General features: G+C 40.3%; 1 protein-coding gene and 1 pseudogene across 3 annotated transcripts; one reads left to right on the plus strand and one right to left on the minus strand.

Moving 5' to 3' along the window:
• Positions 1–1,336: 1,336 nt before the first annotated feature.
• On the minus strand, positions 1,337–15,165 carry LOC125106917 (ERO1-like protein alpha; annotated as a pseudogene).
• Positions 15,166–15,593: 428 nt separating this feature from the next.
• On the plus strand, positions 15,594–23,844 carry ASB8 (ankyrin repeat and SOCS box containing 8). 3 transcript variants are annotated; one of them, XM_047743169.1, is made up of 4 exons: positions 15,594–15,696; positions 18,290–18,449; positions 20,111–20,215; positions 22,010–23,844. In XM_047743169.1, exons 2-4 carry the CDS (start codon positions 18,321–18,323, stop codon positions 22,640–22,642), a joined length of 867 nt encoding a protein of 288 aa, XP_047599125.1. In that variant the 5' UTR covers positions 15,594–15,696; positions 18,290–18,320; the 3' UTR covers positions 22,643–23,844. The 3 variants fall into 3 exon arrangements, with proteins under 3 accessions (XP_047599125.1, XP_047599126.1, XP_047599124.1); XM_047743170.1 differs by having other exon boundaries at positions 15,603–15,696; positions 18,286–18,449; XM_047743168.1 differs by lacking the exon at positions 18,290–18,449 and having other exon boundaries at positions 15,639–15,696.
• Positions 23,845–24,134: the final 290 nt, after the last annotated feature.

A 24,134-nucleotide genomic window follows, 5' to 3' on the forward strand; every position in this document is an offset into this window, starting at 1 on the left:
ATTTCTTTGTTTATCTAGATCAGAATGGCGAAGTTTTCTGGAAAGGGCCAGATAATAAATCTTCTAGCCTTTGCAAACCATAAAAGGCTTTTAGGCTGTTACAACTACTCAACTCTGCCAATGGAGCACAAAGCAGCCCTAGCAAATACATAAATGAGTGTGTGGGGCTGTGTTCCAACTAAACTTTTTTACAGAGACAAGTGGTGGGCCAGATTTGTCCCATGGGCCATAGTTTGCCAATCCTTGTTCTATGTGTAATACATCTTTTTTATCTGACTACTTTTAGAAATTTTTGCTTTACCCTTGGTTTTTAGCAGTTTGATTAGAACATACCTTGCCATGTTTCCTCTAAGTTTATTCTGCCTAGATTTCATGAGTTTCAAATTTGGAAATTTTTTAGCAATTACTTCTTTTTTTTGTTTTGTTTTTAAGACTTCATTTATTTATTTATTTATTCATCAGAGAGAGAGAGAGTGCGCTCAAGCAGGCAAAGGCAGAGAGGGAAGCAGGCTCCCTGCCGAGCAAGGGGCTTGATGTGGGACTCAATCCCAAGACCCTGGGATCATGACCTGAGCAGAAGGCATCGGCTTAACCAACTGAGCCACCCAGGCGTCCCTAGCCATTGCTTCTTATTTGAATATATTTTTGGTCCCCAACTCCTGAAACTTCGGTTGCATATGTGTTAAGCTGCTTGATATATTTCACAGATCTCTTTTGTCCCGAACCTTTCTTTTTCAGTCTTTTTTCTCTCTGTACTTCATTTTAAATAGTTCCTATTTCCAGATCTTCAAGGTCTCTACTCTTTTCTCCTATGTCTATAATTTGTTATATTTCCTCCTGTAAAAATTAAAAATGTTTTAAATTTGATAATCATGATTTTGTTTAATATTAAACTTTAAAATTTGTGCCACATTTTCAAGATATTACTTGACTCACAATAGTATTTTACATATTTAAATTCAGTAAGTCACAGAATAAAACTATTCACTTAAACAGTATAATTCTCCTTTAATAGCAGTGACTTTATATAAGAGGTTTGACTTCAAACTGCCTTACTATTCCTTTCTTTAGCCTCTATTGTCCAGAGACAGGCACATTTCAACTTATGTCTTTTTTTTTTTAAGATTTTGTTTATTTATTTGAGAGAGAGAGAGAGAAAGAAAAGGACAGAGTACAAGGGGTGGGGAGGGGCGAGGGAGAGAGAAAAGCAGAATCCCCACTGAGCAGGAAGCCTGATGCAGGCTCAGGCTGGATCCCAGGTCCTGGAGATCATGACCTGAGCTGAGGGCAGATGCTTAAGGGACTGAGCCACCCAAGCTCCCCTCAACTTTTTTCCTTAATGAATATTTTGCATCAAGCTCCTGAAGTTTTCCATTTCTTTCACACTTGTAGAAACTCTTCCAGTTGCAATAAACAATGATACTATTTCTTGTCTGGTTAGATGGAATTCATAAGTGGGCCTGCTTTCTGTTATGTTTGCTAGCAATGTCTCTGGGGGAAAAAAAAAAAAAAGGCCTTCAAAGCAGTGCCCAAACCCTTTATTGTGGGAAAACCAGTATTTTCCCACAGTTGACATTTAAACCAACAAATACAACCCATAATTTTTGAAACATTTCTATAATGCAGTCTAAAGTCTGCCTTTAGTTAGCTTGCTCCTTTTTCTATACCAAGCAAAAAGTAATAATAATTCTTATAAAAATGCAAGAGAAATTATTTAACTTTATGAAGTATTTCCAAGAGTAACTTTGTCCTTTGAATCTTAAACTTCATTTCCATGAAACACTTGAAAGTTTGGGTGCTCAAAGAATGATAGCAATTTAGATAAAGGGCTTCATTCTTTTAAGTAGAGAAAACACAAGTTCTTTTTTTAAAATATTTTATTGATTTATTTGACAGACAGAGATCACAGGTAGGCAGAGAGGCAGGCAGAGAAAGAGGGGGAAGCAGGCTCCCTGCTGAGCAGAGAGCCCAATGTCATGCGGGACTCTATCCCAGGATCCCGGGATCATGACCTGAGACTAAGGCAGAGGCTTTAACCCACTGAGACACCCAGGTGCCCTGAGAAAATGCAAGTTCTTGAAAATCCCATCAAACACACTAGTGAAATTCTGTAACGAACGTCCTCATTTCTTTTCCCAACAGGTATATTGTGAAGGCGTTCTTGCTCTCGGAGGCACATAATGCCTGCAGGCAGTCCAGAGGTAGTTTGTTACATGCCCCCCTCCCCTTTTTTGTACATGGAGACCATCTGTGAAAAATGCTCTCTTCACATTTCCCTTGAACAGAAGCTAAAATATTGAAAGGTTTTTAGTTGTGACTTTAAAAAGTTGTTTTCATAGATGATGATATCCCCTATCTTCCAAGCATCTGGTCCCTTGTAACTGTGTAAAAACAATTTACATATTTAGTATCAGGGTATTATATATCATCAGCTTCACAGATGTTTTCTGGGGATCATCAGCCTCAAGCACTGAAGAACAGTCTTCTGTGATTCCTCATTCAAAGATTCATGCACAGCTCCGCATCATTCAGCTTGCTCACATTCTTCAGTGAGATTAGTGCCTTCTTCAGAATACCTATAGCTTGCAGATCGAATTTACACACTTGATTTTTAACTTACTTGATTTTACATTTTTATCACTTCTTACATTGAACTGACTTGCTTTATCCTATAATAAACATAAAATGTTTCATGATACCAGTATTGATATTAACAGTAAAACTACAGAATGAAGTTTAAGATTCTTTGCAGTTTGTTTTGTTACTAGGGCATGTCCCACAAAGAAAGGACAAAGTCCTGCATTCAAAAGTCATGTGAAATAAATCTTTTTTGTTGAGGGGGGGTTTGTGTTATCACTCACATGCTTAGGCTTATTTACTTTGTTTTTAATTTTAAGGATTGCTCTTTTTTTTCTTTTTGATTTAATTTACTTTTTGACTATGTAAAATAATTACATTATTCTAAAGTCAAAACTACAAAAGAAAAGGTATATTCAGAGGAGTCTCTTCCAATCCTACCCGTTAATCCTCATTCCCCATCCCCACCTCCTATAAATAGCCATTTTAATTAGTTTCTAAATTATTCTTTAATGTCTAATTTTGTACAAGAACTAGGTACCCATATACTGCTCTGCACCTTACCTCACATAATATTATGACAATCATTCTATAGCAATGCAAAGAAATACTCCTATGTCTGTATGACATGTCCACTATGTACTATAATTTATTTAACTATTTGGGTCCTCTCTCTTAATGGCATTCAGGATATTTATAGTCTTTTGCCATTAAAAATAATGCCACAGGAATAACCCTGTGCATATATCATCCTGAATTTGTGCAGATGTACTTTTAAGATAGTTTCCTAGAAAATGTGCTTGCTGGGTTAATGGGTGACTGCCTCTATTTGTAATTTTGCTAGATAGTACCAAATTCCCCTCCTTGAGGGCTGTATCATTCTACACTTCCACTGGTCCATATCAGTATGTCTCTTTCACCAGAACTTTGGTAAGAGTGTGCTCTCAAACTTTTGGGGTTTTGCCAGCACAATAAGAAATCCTATCTCAAAAGGGGAACCCTCCTACACTGTTGGTGGGAATGCAAGCTGGTGCAACCACTCTGGAAAACAGCATGGAGGTTCCTCAAAATGTTGAAAATAGAACTACCCTATGACCCAGCAATTGCACTGCTGGGTATTTACCCTAAAGATACAAACGTAGTGATCCGAAGGGGCACATGCACCCGAATGTTTATAGCAGCAATGTCTACAATAGCCAAACTATGGAAAGAACCTAGATGTCCATCAACAGACGAATGGATAAAGAAGATGTGGTATATATACACAATGGAATACTATGCAGCCATCAAAAGAAGTGAAATCTTGCCATTTGCGACGACGTGGATGGAACTAGAGGGTATCATGCTTAGCGAAATAGGTCAATCGGAGAAAGACAACTATCATATGACCTCCCTGATATGAGGGAGAGGAGATGCAACATGGGGGGTTAAGGGGGTAGAAGAAGAGTAAATGAAACAAGATGGGATTGGGAGGGAGACAAACCATAAAGTGACTCTCAATCTCACAAAACAAACTGAGGGTTGATGGGGGGAGGGGGGTTGGAAGGGGGGTGGGGTTATGGACATTGGGGAGGGTATGTGCTATGGTGAGTGCTGTGAAGTGTGTAAACCTGGCGATTCACAGACCTGTACCCCTGGGGATAAAAATATATTATATGTTTATAAAAAATAAAATTAAAAAAAAATAAATCCTATCTCAATGTAATATAATTTGCTTCTTTTTTATTGTTGTTGTTTTTAATGAGTATATTTTACTACTTTAAGGGCCACTTGCATGAATTTTTAACTATGTTTATGTCTTGTGCCATTTTTCCACTGGATTTATCTTTTTATTTCTAGGCTCTCTTTTTATATTAAGGAGATTAGCTTTTTCCTGTGGTTTAAGTTGCAGATATTTTGTCCAGTGAATCATTTGTCTTTGGTCTTACTTGTGGTATCTGGGTCATGCCATTTTTAAACATATTTATGTAATAGAATTTGTCTTCTATTGATTCTAGATTTCAAGTCATAGAGATGTGTTCCTCACTACTCCTATGGGTGATGATTACACAGAAACTGACCCATGTTTTCTTCTGTTGTTTTTAGGGTTTCCATTTTGGTTATGTTTAGTTAACCAATCCATGCAGAGTTTATCTTGGTGTACAGTCTAAACAAAGAATTCAATTTTACCTGTGTCCAAATTGTAGCCAGTTGTCTCAGCAACATTTATTACAAAGTCCATTTCTTCCTTATTTTGCAATTTCTTTATCATATATGAAATTACTTTATATACTGGATTTATATTATGTTTCATTAGTGTAACTGTCTGTTCATGTGCCAGTTCTACACTTTAAACTGTGAAGGCTTTCTAGTATTTTAAATGTCTGGTAAGACTGACCCCTCCCCATTGCTCTTCTTTTCAGCATTTTTCCTAGAAAGTCTTATTTAGTTTTTTCCATATGAACTTAAGAATCGATTTATCTAGGGGTGCCTGGGTGGTTCAGTCAGTTAACCATATGCGTTTGGCTCAGGTCGTCATCCCCAGGTCCTGGGTCCTAGGTCCTCGGGTTGAGCCCAGTGGAGTCTGCTTTGGGCTCCTTGCTCAGTGGGGAGTCTGCCTCTGCCACTCCCCGCAGCTGGTGCACACTCTCTCAAATAAAACAATAAAATCTTAAAAAAAAAAGAATCAATTTATCTAACTAAAAAACAAAATCTTGTTAGACTTTTTACTGAAATTATATTAAATTTACAAATTAACTGAAGGTATGTCTTTTATTCATTCAAGTTTTTTACTTTTGTGTTTTGGGGAGTATCATAAAGTTTCCCTGTATGTATGAATCCTACTGACTTCTGTAAATTGCTTTTATATCCTGCACTTTGCTGAGTTATCTTTTTATTTTCAGCAGTTTTCCTATTGCTTTGCTTTCATTTTCTAGACACATGACTATATTTTCTACAATTCTCATATATCTAATTGCTTTCTCTATATCAGTGCTGTGGCAAATACCTCAAACACCATGTTAGATGTTATAGTAATAGTGTAGAGATCCTTGTTGTGCTTCAGACATTAGTAAGGATGCCTCCAGTGTTTTCCCATAAAAAGAGTAAGCTACTGATAAGCAAGATGCTTTATGATGTTAGGAAAATACTCTTCTATTCCTCTTTTAACAATTATTTTTATTGGGAATACATCTTGAATCTTCTTAGATATTTTTCCATAATCTATGGAGATAATCACAAGTCTTTTCTTCTGATATATAATATTAATAAATATACTAATGTATTTTCTAACATTGAACCATCTTTGCCTTCCTAAAGCAATATCCACTTGGTCATGACATATCATGTTGTTTGATTCTATTTGCTAATATTTTATTTGGGATTTTTGCATTGATACTCATGAATGAGATTCATCTGTACCTTTCTCTTTGTACAATCTATCAGATTTTTGTCTCAATGTTATATTTATTTCATTAAAGACTTTTTGAAGTTGTCCTTTTTCTGTTCTTTAGAGTGGAGTTGAGATTATCAGTCTTTAAAGGTTTCTTTTGAAACATCTTGGATAACTTTAAGGGTAATTAAAAATATAGAGAGTGGAAAAAAGACAGTCTCTTCAATAAATGGTGCTGGGCAAATTGGACAGCTATATATAGAAAAATGAAACTTGACCATTCTCTTATACCATACACAAAGAAAAACTCAATATGGTTAAAAGGCCTCAGTGTGAGGCAGGAATCTATCAAAATCCCAAAGAAGAACATAGGCAGTAACCTCTTCAACATCAGCTACAGCAATTTCTTTCAAGACATGTCCCCAAAGGCAAAGGAAACAAAAGCAAAAATGAACTTTTGGCACTTCATCAAGATTAAAAGTTTCTGCACAGCAAAGGAAACAGTCAATAAAACAAAGAGGCAATCCACATAATGGGAGAAGATATTCACAAATGACACTACAGACAAAGGGCTGATATCCAAGATCTATAAAGAATTCCTCAAACTCAACACACACAAAACAGAGAATCACGTCAAAAAATGGGCAGAAGACATGAACAGACACTTCTCCAAAGAAGACATACAAATGGTTAACAGACACATGAAAAAATGTTCATCATCATTAGCCATCAGGGAGATCAAATCAAAACCACATTGAGATGCCACCTTGCACCAGTTAGAATGGCCAAAATCAATAAGACAGTAAAAAGGTGTTGGAGAATGTGGAGAAAGGGGAACCCTCTTACGCTGTTGGGGGAATGCAAGTTGGTGCAGCCACTTTGGAAAACAGTGTGGAGATTCCTTAAGAAATTAAAAATAGAGCTTCCCTAGACCCTGCAATTGCACTACTGGGTATTTACCCCAAAGATACAGATATAGCGAAAAGAAGGGGCATCTGTACCCCAATGTTCCTAGCAGCAATGGCCACAGTCACCAAACTGTGGAAAGAACTAAGATGCCCTTCAACAGATGAATGGATAAAGAAGATATGGTCCATATATACAGTGGAGTATTATGCCTCCATCAGAAAGGATGAATACCCAACTTTTGTATCAACACGGACAGGACTGGAGGAGATTATGCTGAGTGAAGTAAGTCAAGCAGAGAGTCAATTAACATATAGTTTCACTTACTTGTGGAGCATAAGGAAGAACACAGAGGACATTGGGAGATGGAGAGAAGTGAGTTGGGGAAAATGGAGGAGGAGACAAACCATGAGAGACTGAGGACTCTGAGAAACAAACTGAGGGTTTTAGAGTGGAGTGGGGTAAGCCTGGTGGTGGGTATTAAGAAGGGCACATATTGCATGAAGCACTGGGTGAGGTGCATAAACAATGAATTTTGGAACACACACAAAAATTTTAATTTAATTTTAAAAAATTCTATCCAGTATTTTGTTTTCAGCAGATAGCTGGTCTAAGTAATCTGTTCCTTGCTTCTCATGAAGAAAAAAACTTCCACCTTTCTGTACCTTAATTACTTCTTCTAATCCTTCAAGACTTTATTCAGTTATAATCTTCTTTAAAAAGTTTTCTCTGAGCCCCCTGGTTGTGCTAAGTTGCCTCTTGTCTCTTTTCTGGGCTTCTACTGGATGGCATTTATTCTTGCATAACTGTATAATATTGAAATAATTCATTATGTTATCATTATCTTCCATTAACCCAAAGTTTTTTATGGACGGGAATCCTGTATTGCCTCTACTTTTTAATTTCCAGTATCTAATGCCAAACACAGTACCTGACATTGAGTAGGAGCCTTAATAAATATTTAATGAACTAATCTTTGATCAGATCCTCCCAACACACACACATAGACACACACTACCTGTTTCCTCTCAAATTCTTACCTTTGTGAATGGCTACTCAATTCATCTAGGAGAATACAGTAAAAATCTAAAACTCATTGTTGGCAGATTATACCCCCTCATCTTCAATTTGTAGTTAATCACCAAGCTCTATCTATTCTGACCTAAAATATTTCAAATTCACTCACTTCTCTCCCTTTATATGGCCACCACCTTAGTCCAAGTCCCTACCACTTCTTGCCTAGATCACTTAATTGCTATTCTTCCTATTTTAATCACTGTTCCTTCTATAATCCATTCATCAGAAAGTCAAAGTAATCCTTTAAAAAAGACATGTGATTATGTCACTTGTATAAAACCTATCAATAGTTTCTTCTTCTTTTGGGATAAAGTTTAGAATCTTTAGTATGTCCACAAAGACCCTGGCTAATCTGGAGCATCTATCCTTTCCAGCTTTAACTTGTGCCCTTTGCTTCCTTATCATTCTGGCCTCATACTCTTCATCCAACTTCCTAAGCTTTTTCCCACTCAGAATCTTGGCCATTTGCTAGAGGGCCCACTCCCTGCAGCTTTGATCTAGTTATATCCATTTATTTTCCAAATCCATGCTCAAAGCAGTTTTCTTTTACCTCCCAGATTTACTGAGACTCTACTGAATGGTCATATTATCTTTCATACTTTTCCCTTATGGAACTTGCCACTACTGTGATTATTTTTGTGTTTCTTTTTTTTTTTTTAAAGATTTTATTTATTTATTTGACCGACAGAGATCACAAGTAGGCAGAGAGGCAGGCTGGGGTGGTGGGGGGGGGAACGCAGGCTCCCTGCTGAGCAGGGACCCTGGGATCATGACCTGAGCTGAAGGCAGAGGCTTTAACCCACTGAGGCACCCAGGTGCCCCCATTTTTGTGTTTCTTTGCCTAATGTTTATTTCTGACACTAACTATAATTTTCCTGGAGGCAGGGACCATGTTGATCTTATTTTCAGCCATATCTTCAGCATCTGTCATAAGGAATAGCACAGTAATAGAATTTAATAAGATTTATTGAATGAATGGGTGAATGATGAGTGAATGAACAAAACTAGTTAACTGAATTCTGAGAAGTCTGAGAAATAAATTCTCTATTTCCCCCTCTAGGGGGAGACCTACTCCTACTAGAAATAGCATGGGGCTCAAGAGAGCTCAAAATTCTCAAATTAACAGTTTCTAAAGCTTCTTAAGTCCCTGAAATGGATTCAGAGAATCCAATCATTCCTTGCTAGTAGAACTCTCCAGGTCAGTCTAGACCACCCAATGGTACCAGACAAGTGTTAATTTCCCTTCCTTGAACAATCTGAAATCCCTCCTGCTTGTGTTTCTCTATTCCAGTCTTGGTTTGCTAGGTGATTTAGCTATAATGGCCCACATTCTTGGAAAAATAATATTTATGTATATGTAATTTAAATATTATCATTAACATTGTTATTTGTATTTTTATTGCACCCCCCCAAAACCTTTAGGCATTCTTTCTGTACAAAGTCTCAAAATGGTTTAAAATTATTCTAATTGTGGAAAATATTGGTAACCTATGAGGCCAAAAAAATAATAAAATATTGATGAAAAGCTAATTTTCAAAAAGTAGCGATTCATAGATTTTCTTGAGCCTTGGGGAAGGTTAAAAGGAAAAAGAAAAAGAATAGAGTTTGAATATTGGAAGCATGTCTGCCTCTGAGCAGTTTCTGAAAGAAATCCTTGTTTAATCCTGATGACATGTCTTGGGAGACTACGCCTGCTGCACACTAATACTGTTCTTTTCTCTGCTGAACTACTTTCTCTAGGACAAAGTTTAAGTGTAGAAAAAGTTTCACAAGGCTTATCTTTCTCTGTACTTTTTTTTCTTTTCCTTTGTTTCTATTTCCAAAGCTCCTTTTCAAATTTCCTTTTAAATGTAACTTCTGACTTCTTTCTCAGGGTCAAGGACCAGTACATAGAGGCATTCCACTATTCCTGTCTTTGGGAGGTCAGTTAGTTCACTTTAGTTCAATGCATGTATCCAATACCTACTGTGTGTCTGGGACTGTGCTATGGGGGAAGGAGGAGTGAGTGCAGGAAATCCGAATCTCTGCCTTAGAGGTGCTTACAGTGTAACTGGGAGGACCAGACAAATACAAAATATATAAGAACCACCATCTGCACATCAGGTTGTACAGATCAGTAAATTGATACTTAGATAATATAACTTGCTTAGACGGGCAAAGTAACTAGAACTAATATCAGAACTGGAAACTTGGTTCCTGTGGTATTTACATATTATTTTGTTTCTCAAATAAGGGATAAGCAATAAACAGTAACCCTAAAAACTGAAGAAATTCAAAGTAGAGAGAAAATAGAGCATTGTATTAATGAACCAAAGCTAATTTTCCCAACTAGTCTGACACTTAGATCTTGTTTTTTTCACCCTACTTTGCTAATTTTGACTGATCCCCTCTCTCTCCTTCACTCTTAGAGTATCACAAATTTCCTTTTCATTCTTTCCCCCGCTCTTTGGGGACAAGAGAATAGCTCATTTGGAAGGAAACACGTCTTAAGTCACCTTTCTCTAGGACAGGTGTCAGGAAAACGTTGCACCAACATTACCTAAATGGCCCCCAAAGAAAGATGAGTCCTTTTTTAGGCAGAAGAATAATTGATAAGTTCTGGCCAGAAGCCAGGAAACTGTTGGGAAAGGCTTCATGTTACCACTTACAGAGGTTGTAAGACAGAATTCCTCTCCTCTAGTACATGGTCACTCTAGAGGGTTGCATGCAAAATCAGGAAAGGGTTTGGAGCCAGCTGGTGAAGAAAGGAGTTTTTCACTCCAAAAAAGGAGTTACACAAAAGCCTGCCGCTGTGAGGTAGCCACAAAGCTCAAAAAGCAAGACACCCAGGTCTATAACCTGGGACAGCTTAATGGCATCTGCCCGGATCCTGGACACTAATACATGTTGAACGGTGATGGCAGCAATCATTACAAGCAAAACAGCGTTATCAAATTTCTAGTTCAGGTCTGTGCCAAGGTCTGAAAATAGAAACACTAGTTGTACTGTTAGCACCATCTAATGAACACTTCTTAAGAGCAGAACTGGGATTAGCAGAGGAGAGAAAAAAAAATAATGACCTAAAAGTTTTATGAGAGACGCAACGTATCTAAAACAAGCAAAAAACAACTCACTTATATCAAAGCATGAAGATCACAAATAACAAACTAAAACATATAGACATGGAACTGGAATGTTAAATGCAAAATTCATGGGATGTGATCAAAAACCATTTTGTTTTTTGGCTTTTATCATCTTTTAAAATTTTTGGGAGAGGGGGAAGCTGGTGGCCGTTGGTTAAGTGTCCTACTCTTGATTCCAGCTCAGGTCCCCTGCTCAGGGTCATGAATTAAGCCCTACATTAGGCTCCATGTTGGGTATGGCGCCTACTTTAAAAAAAATACACACACACACACACACACACACACACACACACACACATACACACATATACATACACATATATGCAAACATACACACATTTATATTTATATATGTATATATACATAGATAAAGATGTGTGTGTGTGTATATATATATATATATATAGAGAGAGAGAGAGAGAGAGAGAGAGAGAGAGAAAGGATGATCTTCCCCTGCAATTTTCCCTGAGTGGAAAATTGGGCAGATTCCCTGACTTTGGTTCATTCTTTGATAACTGACAATCCTTTAAGTACATCACTTTAAGCCAAGAAAGAGAATCTTGATTTGGTAATCAGAATGTTTCCAGTCCAAAATGGTAATCAAATACTCCAGTCTTCATTCTAAGGCACCAGTTTAAGATTCTCCTCCCCATTCCCCATGTAAGGCCTCTTGTGGCTGGTGGCTGCCTGCCTTCAACTTTCCCCTTAACTTACCTCCTCCCCCCACTAGCTAACTGCTGTTTGACCTGCTGTATGAAAGCGGGAAGCAGAGCACCTAGGAGATATGATATATGTGTACTACCTAGGTCTGACAGATGATTTAAGTTGACTTTTTCTTGTAGGGTGCTTTTAAATGTTCTTTAGAGATCCTATCATCAGAGACCTCTCACTTCAGTCCTTTTGGCCTAAACAGATACAGGTGGTTGCCTATGACAACCTCTGTGTATGCTAAGATTCCTATGTTTGTCCATGTATCTCTAGCTTCTGGTCACTGGGTTCCTCCACACCTCTAGACAGCCCTTTTGAATAAACCAAAGGCAACACTATGCTGACTGTCTTCTATATGGCCCACATCTGGTCCTAAGAAACATTTTTCCATTTATCATCCCTATCAAATCTGAGAGTGCTGGCAGATCCCAAAGCATCCACCTCTGCTTTGTGGCTCCTGCCTTTAAATTATAGGCAAGTGCTGGTGCAGTTCTCCGTGTTTTACAACTATGGGAAACAACTGCCAACTGCTCTGGTCCCATAGAAGAGGGCTCTGGGCTCAAGGATAAGGATATAGCATGAGCACTAACTCTCCCTCTGGGTGGGAAGGGAGTGGGAACTGAAAAGCATAAGCAAATTGCTCCTCAAGAAACCTCCACACAGACCCTTTCTCTCTATATTCTGTGTTCTCTCACTATGAAGTAGAACTGTTCTTCAACATTGACTTTGTACATCAAAGCTTTGTTGAAATAATTATCCTGAATGGCAATTGACTGTTTGCAAATCCATCTCTAACCTTGATAATAAGAGAATGTGTTTCACCATCACTGTCTTCCCTGCACTGTGAGCATAGAGCCTGAAACAAAGTAGGTGCCAGTAAATGTTTGATAAATGCATGAATGAATGGATCTGAAACTTCATTTGGTTGTGCAGTATATTTTTCAGACACTATGAAATAATCTGTATAGTTAGCCTATGGGAGTCTCACTGGGAAAGTCATCATTCTATATTTATAAGATGTTGGGAGTCTCCCAGAATTTATACACCATAACATTTACCAATCAAGAACTTTTGAGAAAGTAGACAACCCAGGGGAAAAGTCACAGTTTTTCAAGAAAGAAATGGATAAACATGAGATAGCTCAAGTTTTTATATGACCATGTAGGGTGTTAAATCAAAACTTCTCAGAAAAAAAATTCCACCCAAACCGTGGATGTTGTCTGAATAGTCCATTCGGAAAGCCTAAAGCTGTACAAAACAACAAATAAAAAAATAGATATAAGACATTTATCAAAATGTTAATATGTTAAATATGGATGACGGATAGAAGGAGTTCATGGTACTATTCTCTCTAGTTTTTTTCAGTATGTTTGAACATTTATGTAACACAAATAACATTTAAAAACTGAAGCTTGGAATTGGCACTCTCTTTATGCTGCTTTAGAAAGGAGGCACCAGAAGAAGCAAAAATGGAAGGGAAGCTATGTAGACTTTGGCATCTTATAATTAAGCCATAAATACTACTACTAATGTAGTAGTATTTTTATAGCCATAAAGCTATTCTTATCTGATGAGGAGTCAAAATTTTGGAAGCAGAATTTTTGCTTAAAATTAAATAGATTCAGAATTGTAGAAATAGAAGGATGTTCAGAGATTATTTCCGCCAATTCTCTCACTTTACAAAGGAGAAAACTGATGCCCCCAAATTTGGGATGGAGTAACTATCAATCTCAGAGCCAGGACAAAAGCTAGGTCTGTACTTCTGTACTCTGGTTTCTCTTTCCACCTAGGTGGCATATGACATTGAACTAAAACTGTTAAGGCGAGGAAACTCAGGTGTTCTATTTTCATTTGCTGCATCCTTTGACTCCATCATTTCTGGTGTGTACATGTGGAGGACCTCCTTCTTTTGTGCAGTGGATTTTCCAAGATTTTCCAAGACACAGTGGTAGACTCACTAGAACTATACTTAATAAAATGAAGCCCAGAAAGGCAGTCATCAACCCTTCCATACATCAGTTGTTTGAAGCTTGTGCTCCACTTAGAGAAAGCTATGGGTGGTGTCAAGTATAGCATCATCTTACCGGGTCCAGAGAGAGGGAGACCTAGCACACCTTGGCCCACTGCATCATGCAGTGGACTTTTTACACATCTGCCTCTTGCCTCATTAATTCCCCAGCCAACTAGAATTCAAGGGGATTCTAGGGAGAATATATACTGGGGTATTGATTCTAGACAGTTATAGGCACAGAGGTGGGAGTTTGGGAGGTACCGACCAAAACAAGGTTAGGTCTGACAAGACATGTAGTGGTTTGATTTATCTATGATCTTCCCTTTTGACAGCCAGGAAGGACTAAGGTTCACAGGATGAACTTCCTATTTTGGATCAGCACAAACACAGGTATCTCTTGCCCTTGTATCTGAAGGTTTAACATTCTCTAGGGCCCTAGAGAATAATATAGATTTCTGGTTTAGAAGCAAGGGGCACAGAATCAAACTGCTTCCATTCACTGTTTTGATCAAATGCCTTATGGTAGTTGGGGCATGGGGATAGGGTTCTGGCCTCCACATATCATCCAAATTCCTTCAGCCTTTCCTAAGTAAATCTATGAATTAAAAGCAATGTAATTAATATGTAGCTACAGCTTCAAGTCAACTCCCCAGACTCCATCCCAATCAGCAGGCTGTCCCTAAGCCCTTCTTTCATAGAGCTGCCAATGACTAGAGCAGCCTTTAACCCAGAACATGGAATTGGTGGCTTACAAGCTGACTGTTGCCTGCTTGCAAAATGGTTCTTTTTTAAAAATGTTGCCAATATTTGCAATTGGAGAGGATTCACTTTTATAAAAATCTAGATTTTAGCTTCTTTGGAAAATTGGACAACCTCACCATAGCAGAGTGGCAGGAGGTGGGGGACACACATCTGCATGGCAAAAATCTTTTCAGTTTGGAACTGAGAAGAGGCTCACTCTTCAGACAAGACATGAGCTTTTCCAGTTCATCATCCTCTCGGTGATGTTCATGAACTCTCTGGGCCGCGCTTTACTCTAAAACTCATTCGATTATGTTGCTTAGAACGCGCTTTGGGAGGTAGGGGTCGGGGCATTTTTGGGTAAACAGGCTGCCGGGTAGATCTCAGTCAACACTGACAGTCGTCCTGTGTACGCTGCTTCACTCTTTACCTGCACCACTGCGTGCTGCTGGCTTCAAATGTTTGCGCTTTGCACGGAAAGTACATCACTGAGAGATGTCAGCATCTCTCAAGGTGGGAAGGGTTTTGTCAGCATGTACGTCTTTTTCAGTCTTCAACATTTGAGCTACTACACCTCTTGGGTGGTCATCTTCGGTATGGTTCCCTTTGAGGGAGCGTGGACAGTATCCAGGAGGGTTCAGAAGAGCATACATGCGTTCCGATATTATGAATGATGGAAATCGCTTCCAAAACGCTTCTTACTAACAGTTTAGTCTCCTAAGCAACTAAACCAGTGCAGCGAGTTTAGAAATTTCGAAATGAGGTGCTCAGGCCACCTCAGTTGGAGACAGAGGGAGGCAGCGAAGGGCACAGAAGGACCCACTGCAGGCCTGGTCCACGCAGGCACTGCCGCAAAGCGTCGGAAAGAGCCGGGGCGGGAGAGCTTTTTGCCTACTGGCGGAGTCCCGAGTTCCCGGACTGCGGCCGAGAGCGCTACACTGCGCCTGCGCGCAAAGCCTCCGGCGGGCAAAGAACGTAATCTGTTATCTATACCTGGGTCGGACGGCGGCTGCCTCCGTATGCGCAGGCGCACGCCGCCTCCAGCCATTGGCCGGTGCGCAGGCACCCATCCCAGTCACCCTTCACATCCTGTAAACAGAGGGGGCCGGCTGGAGACGACAACTTCTGCTTCCGGGTCACGCCTTGACAGCGGCTTTCACCACCCAGCTCAGCCCCGCGGTTTGGTGAGTGCGTACCTTGCTGCGGGAATGCCTGCAGTCAGGTTCCTTAACCCGTGGCACTACGCGCGGTAGCTCTTTCTCCATTCCCAGCTCGGGTTTCGTTAGCCCTGGAGACAGAGACATGGTTCCTGGCCTTGGGGGAATCAGGGCGGGGGTTGGTTAGCCTCCGGAGCTCCACAGGCGTAGATTCCTCGATCTTCTTCCATCGTCCCCCCTCCCCCCCCCCCCAGCTGCGGGGACACCTGCCGGCATTGCTGCGATCTTTGCGGATCCCATGAGGAAAATGACACCACAAGTCCTCGCATTTCGTGCCCTTGCCCTTCGGCTCTGCCTCGGCAAGACGCAGCTGCCGCGAGCCGCCCCCCACCCCCTCCACTTCACCCCAGCAGGTGTGGTGGGGTTCGGGGCGCCTCTGGCTGGGCTGTGGGTCTCCCGGCCTGGGCGGAAGCCGAGGCCTCCCTAGCACCAAAGGTGTTGAATGTCGCCTCTCTCCCCCTTTGCTTCTACCATCGCAATAGAAAACCCCTTGGTGTTTTCTCTGGATCCGCAGTGAAAGAAAACCGGGGGAGAGAGGCTTTTCAGTTCCAGCAGAGGAAAGGAGCTGCTGTCTGGAATTAGGTCAAGCTTACATTTCCTTGACCCTTCCCCACAGTGCATGTTGTTAATGTGCCCCGAAGTTTCACTCTTCATCAGGAGCTTCCATGCAACAGCAGAGAACTACTGGTCATGTCCTGAGTTAGGAGTTCTTAGCCTGGAGTCCCAGGAGTGCCCCGAAAATGATTGCAGGGTTTACTTTCTTCAGATTATCATGGCCCAGAAACGGATAACAGAATCAGTTCAGTCTAAGCTTTTCACTTTAGATGTTCTGTGTTCTGCCCCCCATTCTTGGAATCTCTGGTTCAAATGCACCTCTGGTTTTTTCTCCCTTTCCCTTGCAACAAAAAAGTATAAGATACAGACCATTGTCTCTGCATGTAGTGGCTGTTAGGTTAAAACATATGCCAACTCTGTTCTATCTAGAAGTTTCGGAGAGACATATAAACAAGTGTGTAAGCTTATTCATTCATAATAATGTAGGGGAGAAGAATGCCCAATATGAATCATTGATACCTATGAATTGAACATTGTTAACCTGCATTCTATTAATTAATACTGTATATAGTTTAAACAGATAAATGGCTACTGATTAGCAAAATAAAAACTATTCAAATTTATAATATATTACATACTGCATAAGGGGATACTCCATTATGAAAAGCAAAAATTATGTAGTGTGAAATGACGAAAATAATTTTAGGTTTTTTACCCTAGTAGCGATCATTTGCATAACATTTAATTATGCAAGGTGTGAATTTTTTAGGATTTAAAGTAATAATCTTTACATTAATTCAACAAATATTTATTGAGAACCTGCCATTTGCCAGGAACTTTTGAAAATAACACTGTCTTTACCCTCAAAGAACTTAGAGTTTAATAAGAACACATATTTCTAGAGAGCTGATACTGCATACTATATATTCTCTATAGTTTTTTTTGATATATACTTTTTCATAGAAATGCTCCACCTTGTTTGCTATAATTTTGAATGTTCCCCAACAGTATATGGGTCTTATACAGCCCGAACTCTTATTAGTTAAATTTAAGTATATTGCATTTTTTTCTTCCATGCTAGAACTCTTTGTCATATTGTGGTTTGAACATATATTATCCCAAATCTTTTTCTTAGTTGTCATAAATGGCCAATTATTAAAATTTTTAATTCGTTTTGCCTCGTAAGTCTGCTTGTTTTCCTACAACCACCAGCATATGTCATTGGTATGAACTTCAGTTTTTTTCTGATTTTTTATACATGACTAATTGTCCTTTTGAGATTTTTATTTTAGAATGTCACCCAAATATTTCCCATGTTTTCTTTGGTGAAGACATTTTAACCTGTTTCACAGATGTCTCGTCATTGTTAACATAGATGTATTTCTTCCATAGCCTTTTCCTTCTCTTCTCACAGGTATTGATCACTTCTATAGCCTTTAGTCAACCAGTATTTATTAAATACCTACTTTTTGTGAGATTCTGTGGCTGGTCTTACATGAACAAAAAATAGAAGACAGGGACCTTGCCTTCTAATTGATTACAATTTAGAGGAGAAACAATATGCACATAACTATACTTGGGGGACCAAATATAACAAGTAAGCTAAAGGTGATGGTGATAGTAAAGACCACAGAATCCAGAGGAGGGAAAGTTAGTTTTGGGCATCTTCAGCCTTTAAAAAAAATCCCCTTGCTTGCCTAGTCTTGTTTGTAAACTCCACAGAGCTCCATGAGGGTCTTGGGGCCGCATGGGGAAATCTTGTTCCAGACTAGTTCAGAGAGTAGAATTGAAGTACTGAAGGTCAGAGAATTTTCATCCAGGTTTACCCAGCTCCCTAAGCAACTATTACATTCTATTTCTTTATGATTCCAAAAAATTATTACTTAGTCATTGATCGCTTTGAAATCTACTTGTACTGTTGGGAAGGCCTCAGAGAATTCCTAATCCTAGGGACAGGTATGCTCAGTGATGTTGTGTATGCCTAAAACTTCTTTGTTTCAGGCAGTTTGGAGCATGTGAACATACTCTGAGCCTTGATGAGTTCCAGTATGTGGTATATTATGCAGAGCATTCAGAGCAAATACTCTCTCTCAGAGCGCTTAATCCGAACAATCGCGGCCATTCGTTCCTTCCCACATGATAATGTAGAGGACCTCATCAGAGGGGTGAGTGTGCTGGACTGACGGAGAGGCCTATGGGAGGTGAAGGGGGAAAGTTCCTGGGGAATTGTAATAGATTACAGATTGGAAGCATTGACTCAGCACAATATCACAAGGAGGTTTGTTTTTTTTTTTTTAAGATTTTATTTATTTATTTGTCAGAGAGAGGGAGAAGGAAAACACAAGCAGGCAGAGCGGCAGGCAGAGGCAGAGAGAGAAGCAGGCTCCCCGCTGAGCAAGGAGCTAGATGTGGGACTGGATCCCAGGACCCTGGGATCATGACCTGAGCCTAAGGCAGCGGCTTAACCAACTAAGCCACCCAGGCGTCCCAAGGAGTTTTTACAGTCCTCTTAGATGTATTAACTTGACCATGAAAATACATTTTCCTTGTGTTTTGCTTCTCTTTTCTTCTCCCTCTCACTTTGTGCATCTGACATTTTCTTCAGGAAGTATGTTCTAGGTAACCCTAGTCTCACATTCTTTGTGAAATCTCTGGATATGGTACATGTGGGATCCAGTAAGCTCAAAGTCTTCTATACATGGTTTACTAAGGGAGGAAGGAGAGGAGCAAAGCAGAAGCGGTTTTCAAATCCTTGTGGTTTATAATAATTACACAGAGAGATATCACTTGCCATCTATCTTGACAACAGCTACCACTTGTAGTTGTGTAAGGAATGTCAATCCCTAAAGTGCATGGTAATTTTTGACTTAAGAAAACATCTTAACATGTCTAACCACTGCTATCCAGCAATTGTTATATGACTAGTGTCCTAGATGGTCTTTGGTCTTTGATATCTTTTTCTGAATATTATTCCTGTTGAAGAGAAGTTATAGGGTCATTTTTTGATCACTAGTAAATGCATCCAGATGCTTACTTTTGTAAGTTCTTTTCAACAACAGTGGAATCCTTATTTACTGCCTGGAGCTCTCTAGCTGCTTCGAAGTTGGGTGGTGCAGCTTTGAGAAGAAAGTCATACAAACTTGTTTTCAGCAGAAGCGGTACCAGAGGATTCAGCAGTAGGAAGTTTGTCACATTCTAATTCTAGCTCTGCTGCTGAGTCATTCAGCGTCTTTGGTCTGTCTTTAGGATCCCCATCCCCTTTCATCAGATGTGAAACAGAAGTACCAGCAGGGACTAGGCAGCAGAGAATGCCGATGCTAAGAGACTACTTTGAAGATGTTTATAAACAGAAAGAGAACATAAACATGACCTTATTATTAATGATGGTCATCTGTTGAATGGCAGAAAGAGCATGCCATTCTCTTGGTTTCAGTCTGACAGACTCAGTTTCCTGACTTTTTCAGAGCATGATGGCCATAGAAAGTGGATTGCTTTTCCAGCTCTCTTGTTTGATTGATCCCCAGTTTTCCACTGCTTTTGCACATGAGGTTATGTCCTCAATGAGGTCTAGATGACCGTCTGGCAAGTTACCTTGTGGAAAACCATAATAATTTGATCTAAGGAATCAATAGTTCCTTTCCTTCATCTTCAGTGTATTCTCTTGGTGTGGATATTATTTAATAAATAGGACTGGAAACTGGGACCAATGATGTTTATAATGCGGTCAGAGCTAGATGCCTGTTCTGCCCTGGACTCAGTTCTGAGTCTCATCCTGCTCAGTGAGCCAAAGCCGAGCACACTGACCGGAGTTTCCTTCTGCCCATAGGGAGCAGATGTGAACTGTACCCATGGCACACTGAAACCCCTGCACTGTGCCTGCATGGTGTCAGATGCTGACTGTGTGGAGTTACTCCTGGAAAAAGGAGCAGAGGTAAAGTTTTTAACACTGTCACATTAATGATCCACTAAAGCTTGAGCTTCACATTTCCTTAACATTTCTGTCTCTTCTCCCATCTCTTCCCACCTTCTAGCCCATGGTAACATCGGCATAGCAAATAGTAAAGCAAAATGTAATGGTAACTATATACAATGACCCAAAGGATTTCATTCCTTTGCCTTTCTTTCTTGTCTGTGGCTCCAGGAAGAGGGAGTTTTATTTCCCCTTTGTTCCAGCCTTCCTTCTGGGGTCATTTACCTTTCCATTCAGTCCTCTCCTTGCCTGTTGACTGTCCAGGAGCTCTAAGTACAGAGGACCCTCCAGTGATGAGTGGAAACCATTGACACCCACTGCCAGACACGTACTGGGAGATAGATCTCCTTAGGTAGTCCTTTGCTCAGGACTGGGTCACTGGTGCTATTTCTGCCCACTCATTATTTTACTTTTGTTATGTCTTGTTCATATCTTCTTTTTAATGTGTCTTACGGTAAGAAACATAGATTAATTTATATTGACATTAGCAGGAAGTGGCATAGTGTAGTGAATGGTTAAAAGAATGGACTCTGGAGCCAGACTTCATGGATTTGAATCCCAACTCTGTTACTTCCAGCTCTGTGACTTTGAACAAGTTACTTAATTTTTCTTTGCCTTGGTTTCCCTATCTATAAAATGGAGGTGATAGTGGTGTCTTCTTCATAAGGTTGTTGAGTGTTTAGTACGCTGTCATGTAGTAATTGCTAAGTAAGTGCTTGTTAAATAAATAAATAAGCAGTTTTGACTGTTTGTAAGCAGTTAGGAAGTCGCATAGGCTGAGGCGCTGTTTGGAATCAGACGTGCCAGGAAGCTTATGCAGGCCCCAAACACATTGGTCAGTAAGCCTAAGGGACCAGCCCGGAGCACCATCATCTTCATACAGCCATGCTGTTCTCTACTTATCATTATCTAGTCACTCTTGTGAGTTACCCTAAAATGAAGGCCAGTGATCAATGTCAATGGTGAAAATACCCTGGGGGGAAAAGTTTTTAGCTAAATAGAAAGTTAAACTCAGTTAAATATTCCAGCATATTTTTATTGTATTTTGAGGGGAAGATAATATTGAAGTCTTTGTAGCCTTCAGAAATTATTGGTAATATTGATTTTTAGCAAGTCAGCTGCTATTCCAGTATTGAAAGTTCTGTGCTCTTCCTTGTACATGCTTTTATCCAGGTTCTCTTGTGACTGCACAGTGTATATTTGCAAGGGGGCTGATTGGATTCACAATTTGAGCTTCTCTGTATGGCTAAAGAACACAGCAAAACTACATGGGCAGAGTTTGGCCTCATATCTCAGTCTAGTTGCCATTAGCCATAGAATAGAGTGAGCTGGGATAAGCAAAATAATCCAGAACCTTTGCTCTGGCTTATATATTCAAGCTCCTTTCCAATAAATATCTTCCAGAGTAGTTACAAGGATTTAGACTTCATCATCTCTTTTTTTTCCCCTCCCCCCATGGTAGAGATCCTAGTGAATAATAAACAAGAACATAGCAAAAACCTAAATGAAGCCAGCCAGCTAATCAGTGCACGGAATAGAGTGCTGGTTGTTCTGAGACCGTTCTCTTCCTATTTGCTCCTAAGATCCTGTCATATCTCCTCTTGATCACCAGGACTCGCTGGGAATTGCTTGTTGACTCTCATATTCAGAACATGACATAGCAAAGGTTATGGATAAACATTGCAAGCTGCTTTTGCCCGCCCATCTTCCTCTTGGTGGTCTAGCTGCTGTAATGTAGTTCCTCCCTCTTTACAGGTAAATGCCCTGGATGGTTACAACCGAACAGCCCTCCACTATGCAGCTGAGAAAGATGAGGCTTGTGTGGAGGTCCTTTTGGAATATGGCGCAAACCCCAATGCACTGGATGGCAACCGAGACACCCCACTTCACTGGGCAGCCTTTAAGAACAATGCCGAGTGTGTGCGGGCCCTCCTAGAGAGTGGGGCCTCTGTCAATGCCCTGGATTATAACAATGATACCCCACTCAGCTGGGCCGCCATGAAGGGAAATCTTGAGAGCGTCAGCATCCTTCTTGATTATGGTGCAGAGGTCAGAGTCATCAACCTGAAAGGCCAGACGCCCATCTCCCGCCTGGTGGCTCTGCTAGTCAGGGGACTTGGAACAGAGAAAGAAGACTCTTGCTTTGAGCTCCTGCACAGAGCCGTGGGACACTTTGAGTTAAGGAAGAATGGCACCATGCCACGAGAAGTGGCCAGAGACCAGCAGCTGTGTGAAAAACTGACTGTCCTGTGCTCAGCCCCAGGAACTCTAAAAACACTCTCTCGCTATGCTGTGCGCAGGAGTTTGGGACTCCAGTATCTGCCAGATGCAGTGAAGGGCCTTCCACTGCCAGCTTCTCTGAAGGAATACCTGTTACTTGTGGAATAGGCTGGAGTAAGGAATGTCACACAGGCAACTCTGGGGGAGGCTTTTCCCTGCAGTGCTTTGTCTTGGAGAACAGGAAAAGCAGTCGTTCCTGTTGTGTGGTTTGTAATTAGAGGCAACGTGTCACAACGGTAACCTCCACACATCTCCCTCCCCAAACCGAGCAACCAAACAAAAAAAGATCCCTCACTTTTGTTTTCTGTTTATTGCTTACATGGCTTTTTATATTGCACCCTGCAAAAGAAGAGCTCTCCCCGTACCCTCCCCTTTAGGGAAAAAGTCAATAGCACAACCAAATTCTCTAGGAGATGAAGAGTATTTAAAGAATGTGTTTAGTTTTCCTTTGGGAACACGATTAAAATTTCAGAAGAATCCCTCTAGAAGCATTGTAACTGGTCAGTGAAGAAGTTTAAGAAAACCCCCGCTAACAGATGTGGCCCGAAGATGAAGAAACGATGACCTCAGATGGTGTGCAGAAACACAGTTGGGCTGGATGATACGGATGATACCCGAGAGTGCCACATCATGGAGTGTGTGGAAGGGACTAGCCCCCTCTCCCAACAGCAAAGGAAACAGCAGTCTTTGCTTCTTTTCCATGGGTGTACCTGCGGGTTATAGTAGTGCAGCAGTGTTATTTCAGAAATAACACTGTCTTGCTGCTTTCCACATGGTAGAGGAGATAGCAGGTTCTGAGCAGTCCTAAGAACTCAGTGTCCTAAGGACTTTTCTCCTAATGCAATTCTTTCTCTTTGTGAAAGCCAGTTTGCTCCAGCGGGCTTAGCAGGTGTTTGTACACCTTGGCTGAAGGTGTTTTCTCCAGCAGGGGACGAGAAGGGCTGGGCTTTTCCCACCGGTCTTCATTTCCCTATAGATAGCTCACTCTGCTAAGAGTTGGGAGTTATTTTCCTTTCAGCTGTTTTGGAAACTTTGCTTTTTACTGATCTGTACAAGACATCGGGGGAGCCGAGGGTGCGGGGGAAGAGCAGTATAAGAGCTTCTTTTGAGATGGCCCACCTACTCAAAAAAGAACTGCTTTAGTGAACCATACTGGGTCAACAATACTCTTTCTTTTCATGTTCTTAAACTAGAGCAAGTTGTTATTGATCTTGGATGACCCAGATGCAAATTTGAAAAACTTTTTTTTTTTTCTTTTCACTGATTGGGAACCACAAATAAAGATGACTGGAATCTGCTGACGTAGCTAATTTGAAAAACAATGTCTGCTTTTGCCCTTTTGCTGTTGGTGGGGTTTTTTTGCTCACTTGAAAAAAAAAAAAAAGAAAGACAGAAAGAAATAAACACTTCTAAAAGCAAGTTTGGCAATTTCTACTATTCCTACTTTTCTCCAAATTATTTAATCACTGGGAGTCCTATTGGCTGGAACTCTGAAGCGGGGCTGTCACTACCCTCCTCATAAGCTGGTTTGAGGATACAGTGGTAATAGTGCTCGATATTTATTGTTAATTTCTCTTCTCCTTAAAGAACTGCGCCATGA

This window comes from Lutra lutra, chromosome 8 (assembly GCF_902655055.1).
Source record: "Lutra lutra chromosome 8, mLutLut1.2, whole genome shotgun sequence".
Classification (NCBI taxonomy): Eukaryota; Metazoa; Chordata; class Mammalia; order Carnivora; family Mustelidae; genus Lutra; species Lutra lutra.

Bases quoted from the DNA above. Each gene is read 5' to 3' on its own strand.
- ASB8 (XM_047743169.1), top strand. From the start codon at position 18,321: ATGAGTTCCAGTATGTGGTATATTATGCAGAGCATTCAGAGCAAATAC. The intron at 18,450-20,110 runs GTGAGTGTGCTG...TTCTGCCCATAG, and splicing joins TAGAGGACCTCATCAGAGGG to GGAGCAGATGTGAACTGTAC. The intron at 20,216-22,009 runs GTAAAGTTTTTA...CCCTCTTTACAG, and splicing joins TCCTGGAAAAAGGAGCAGAG to GTAAATGCCCTGGATGGTTA.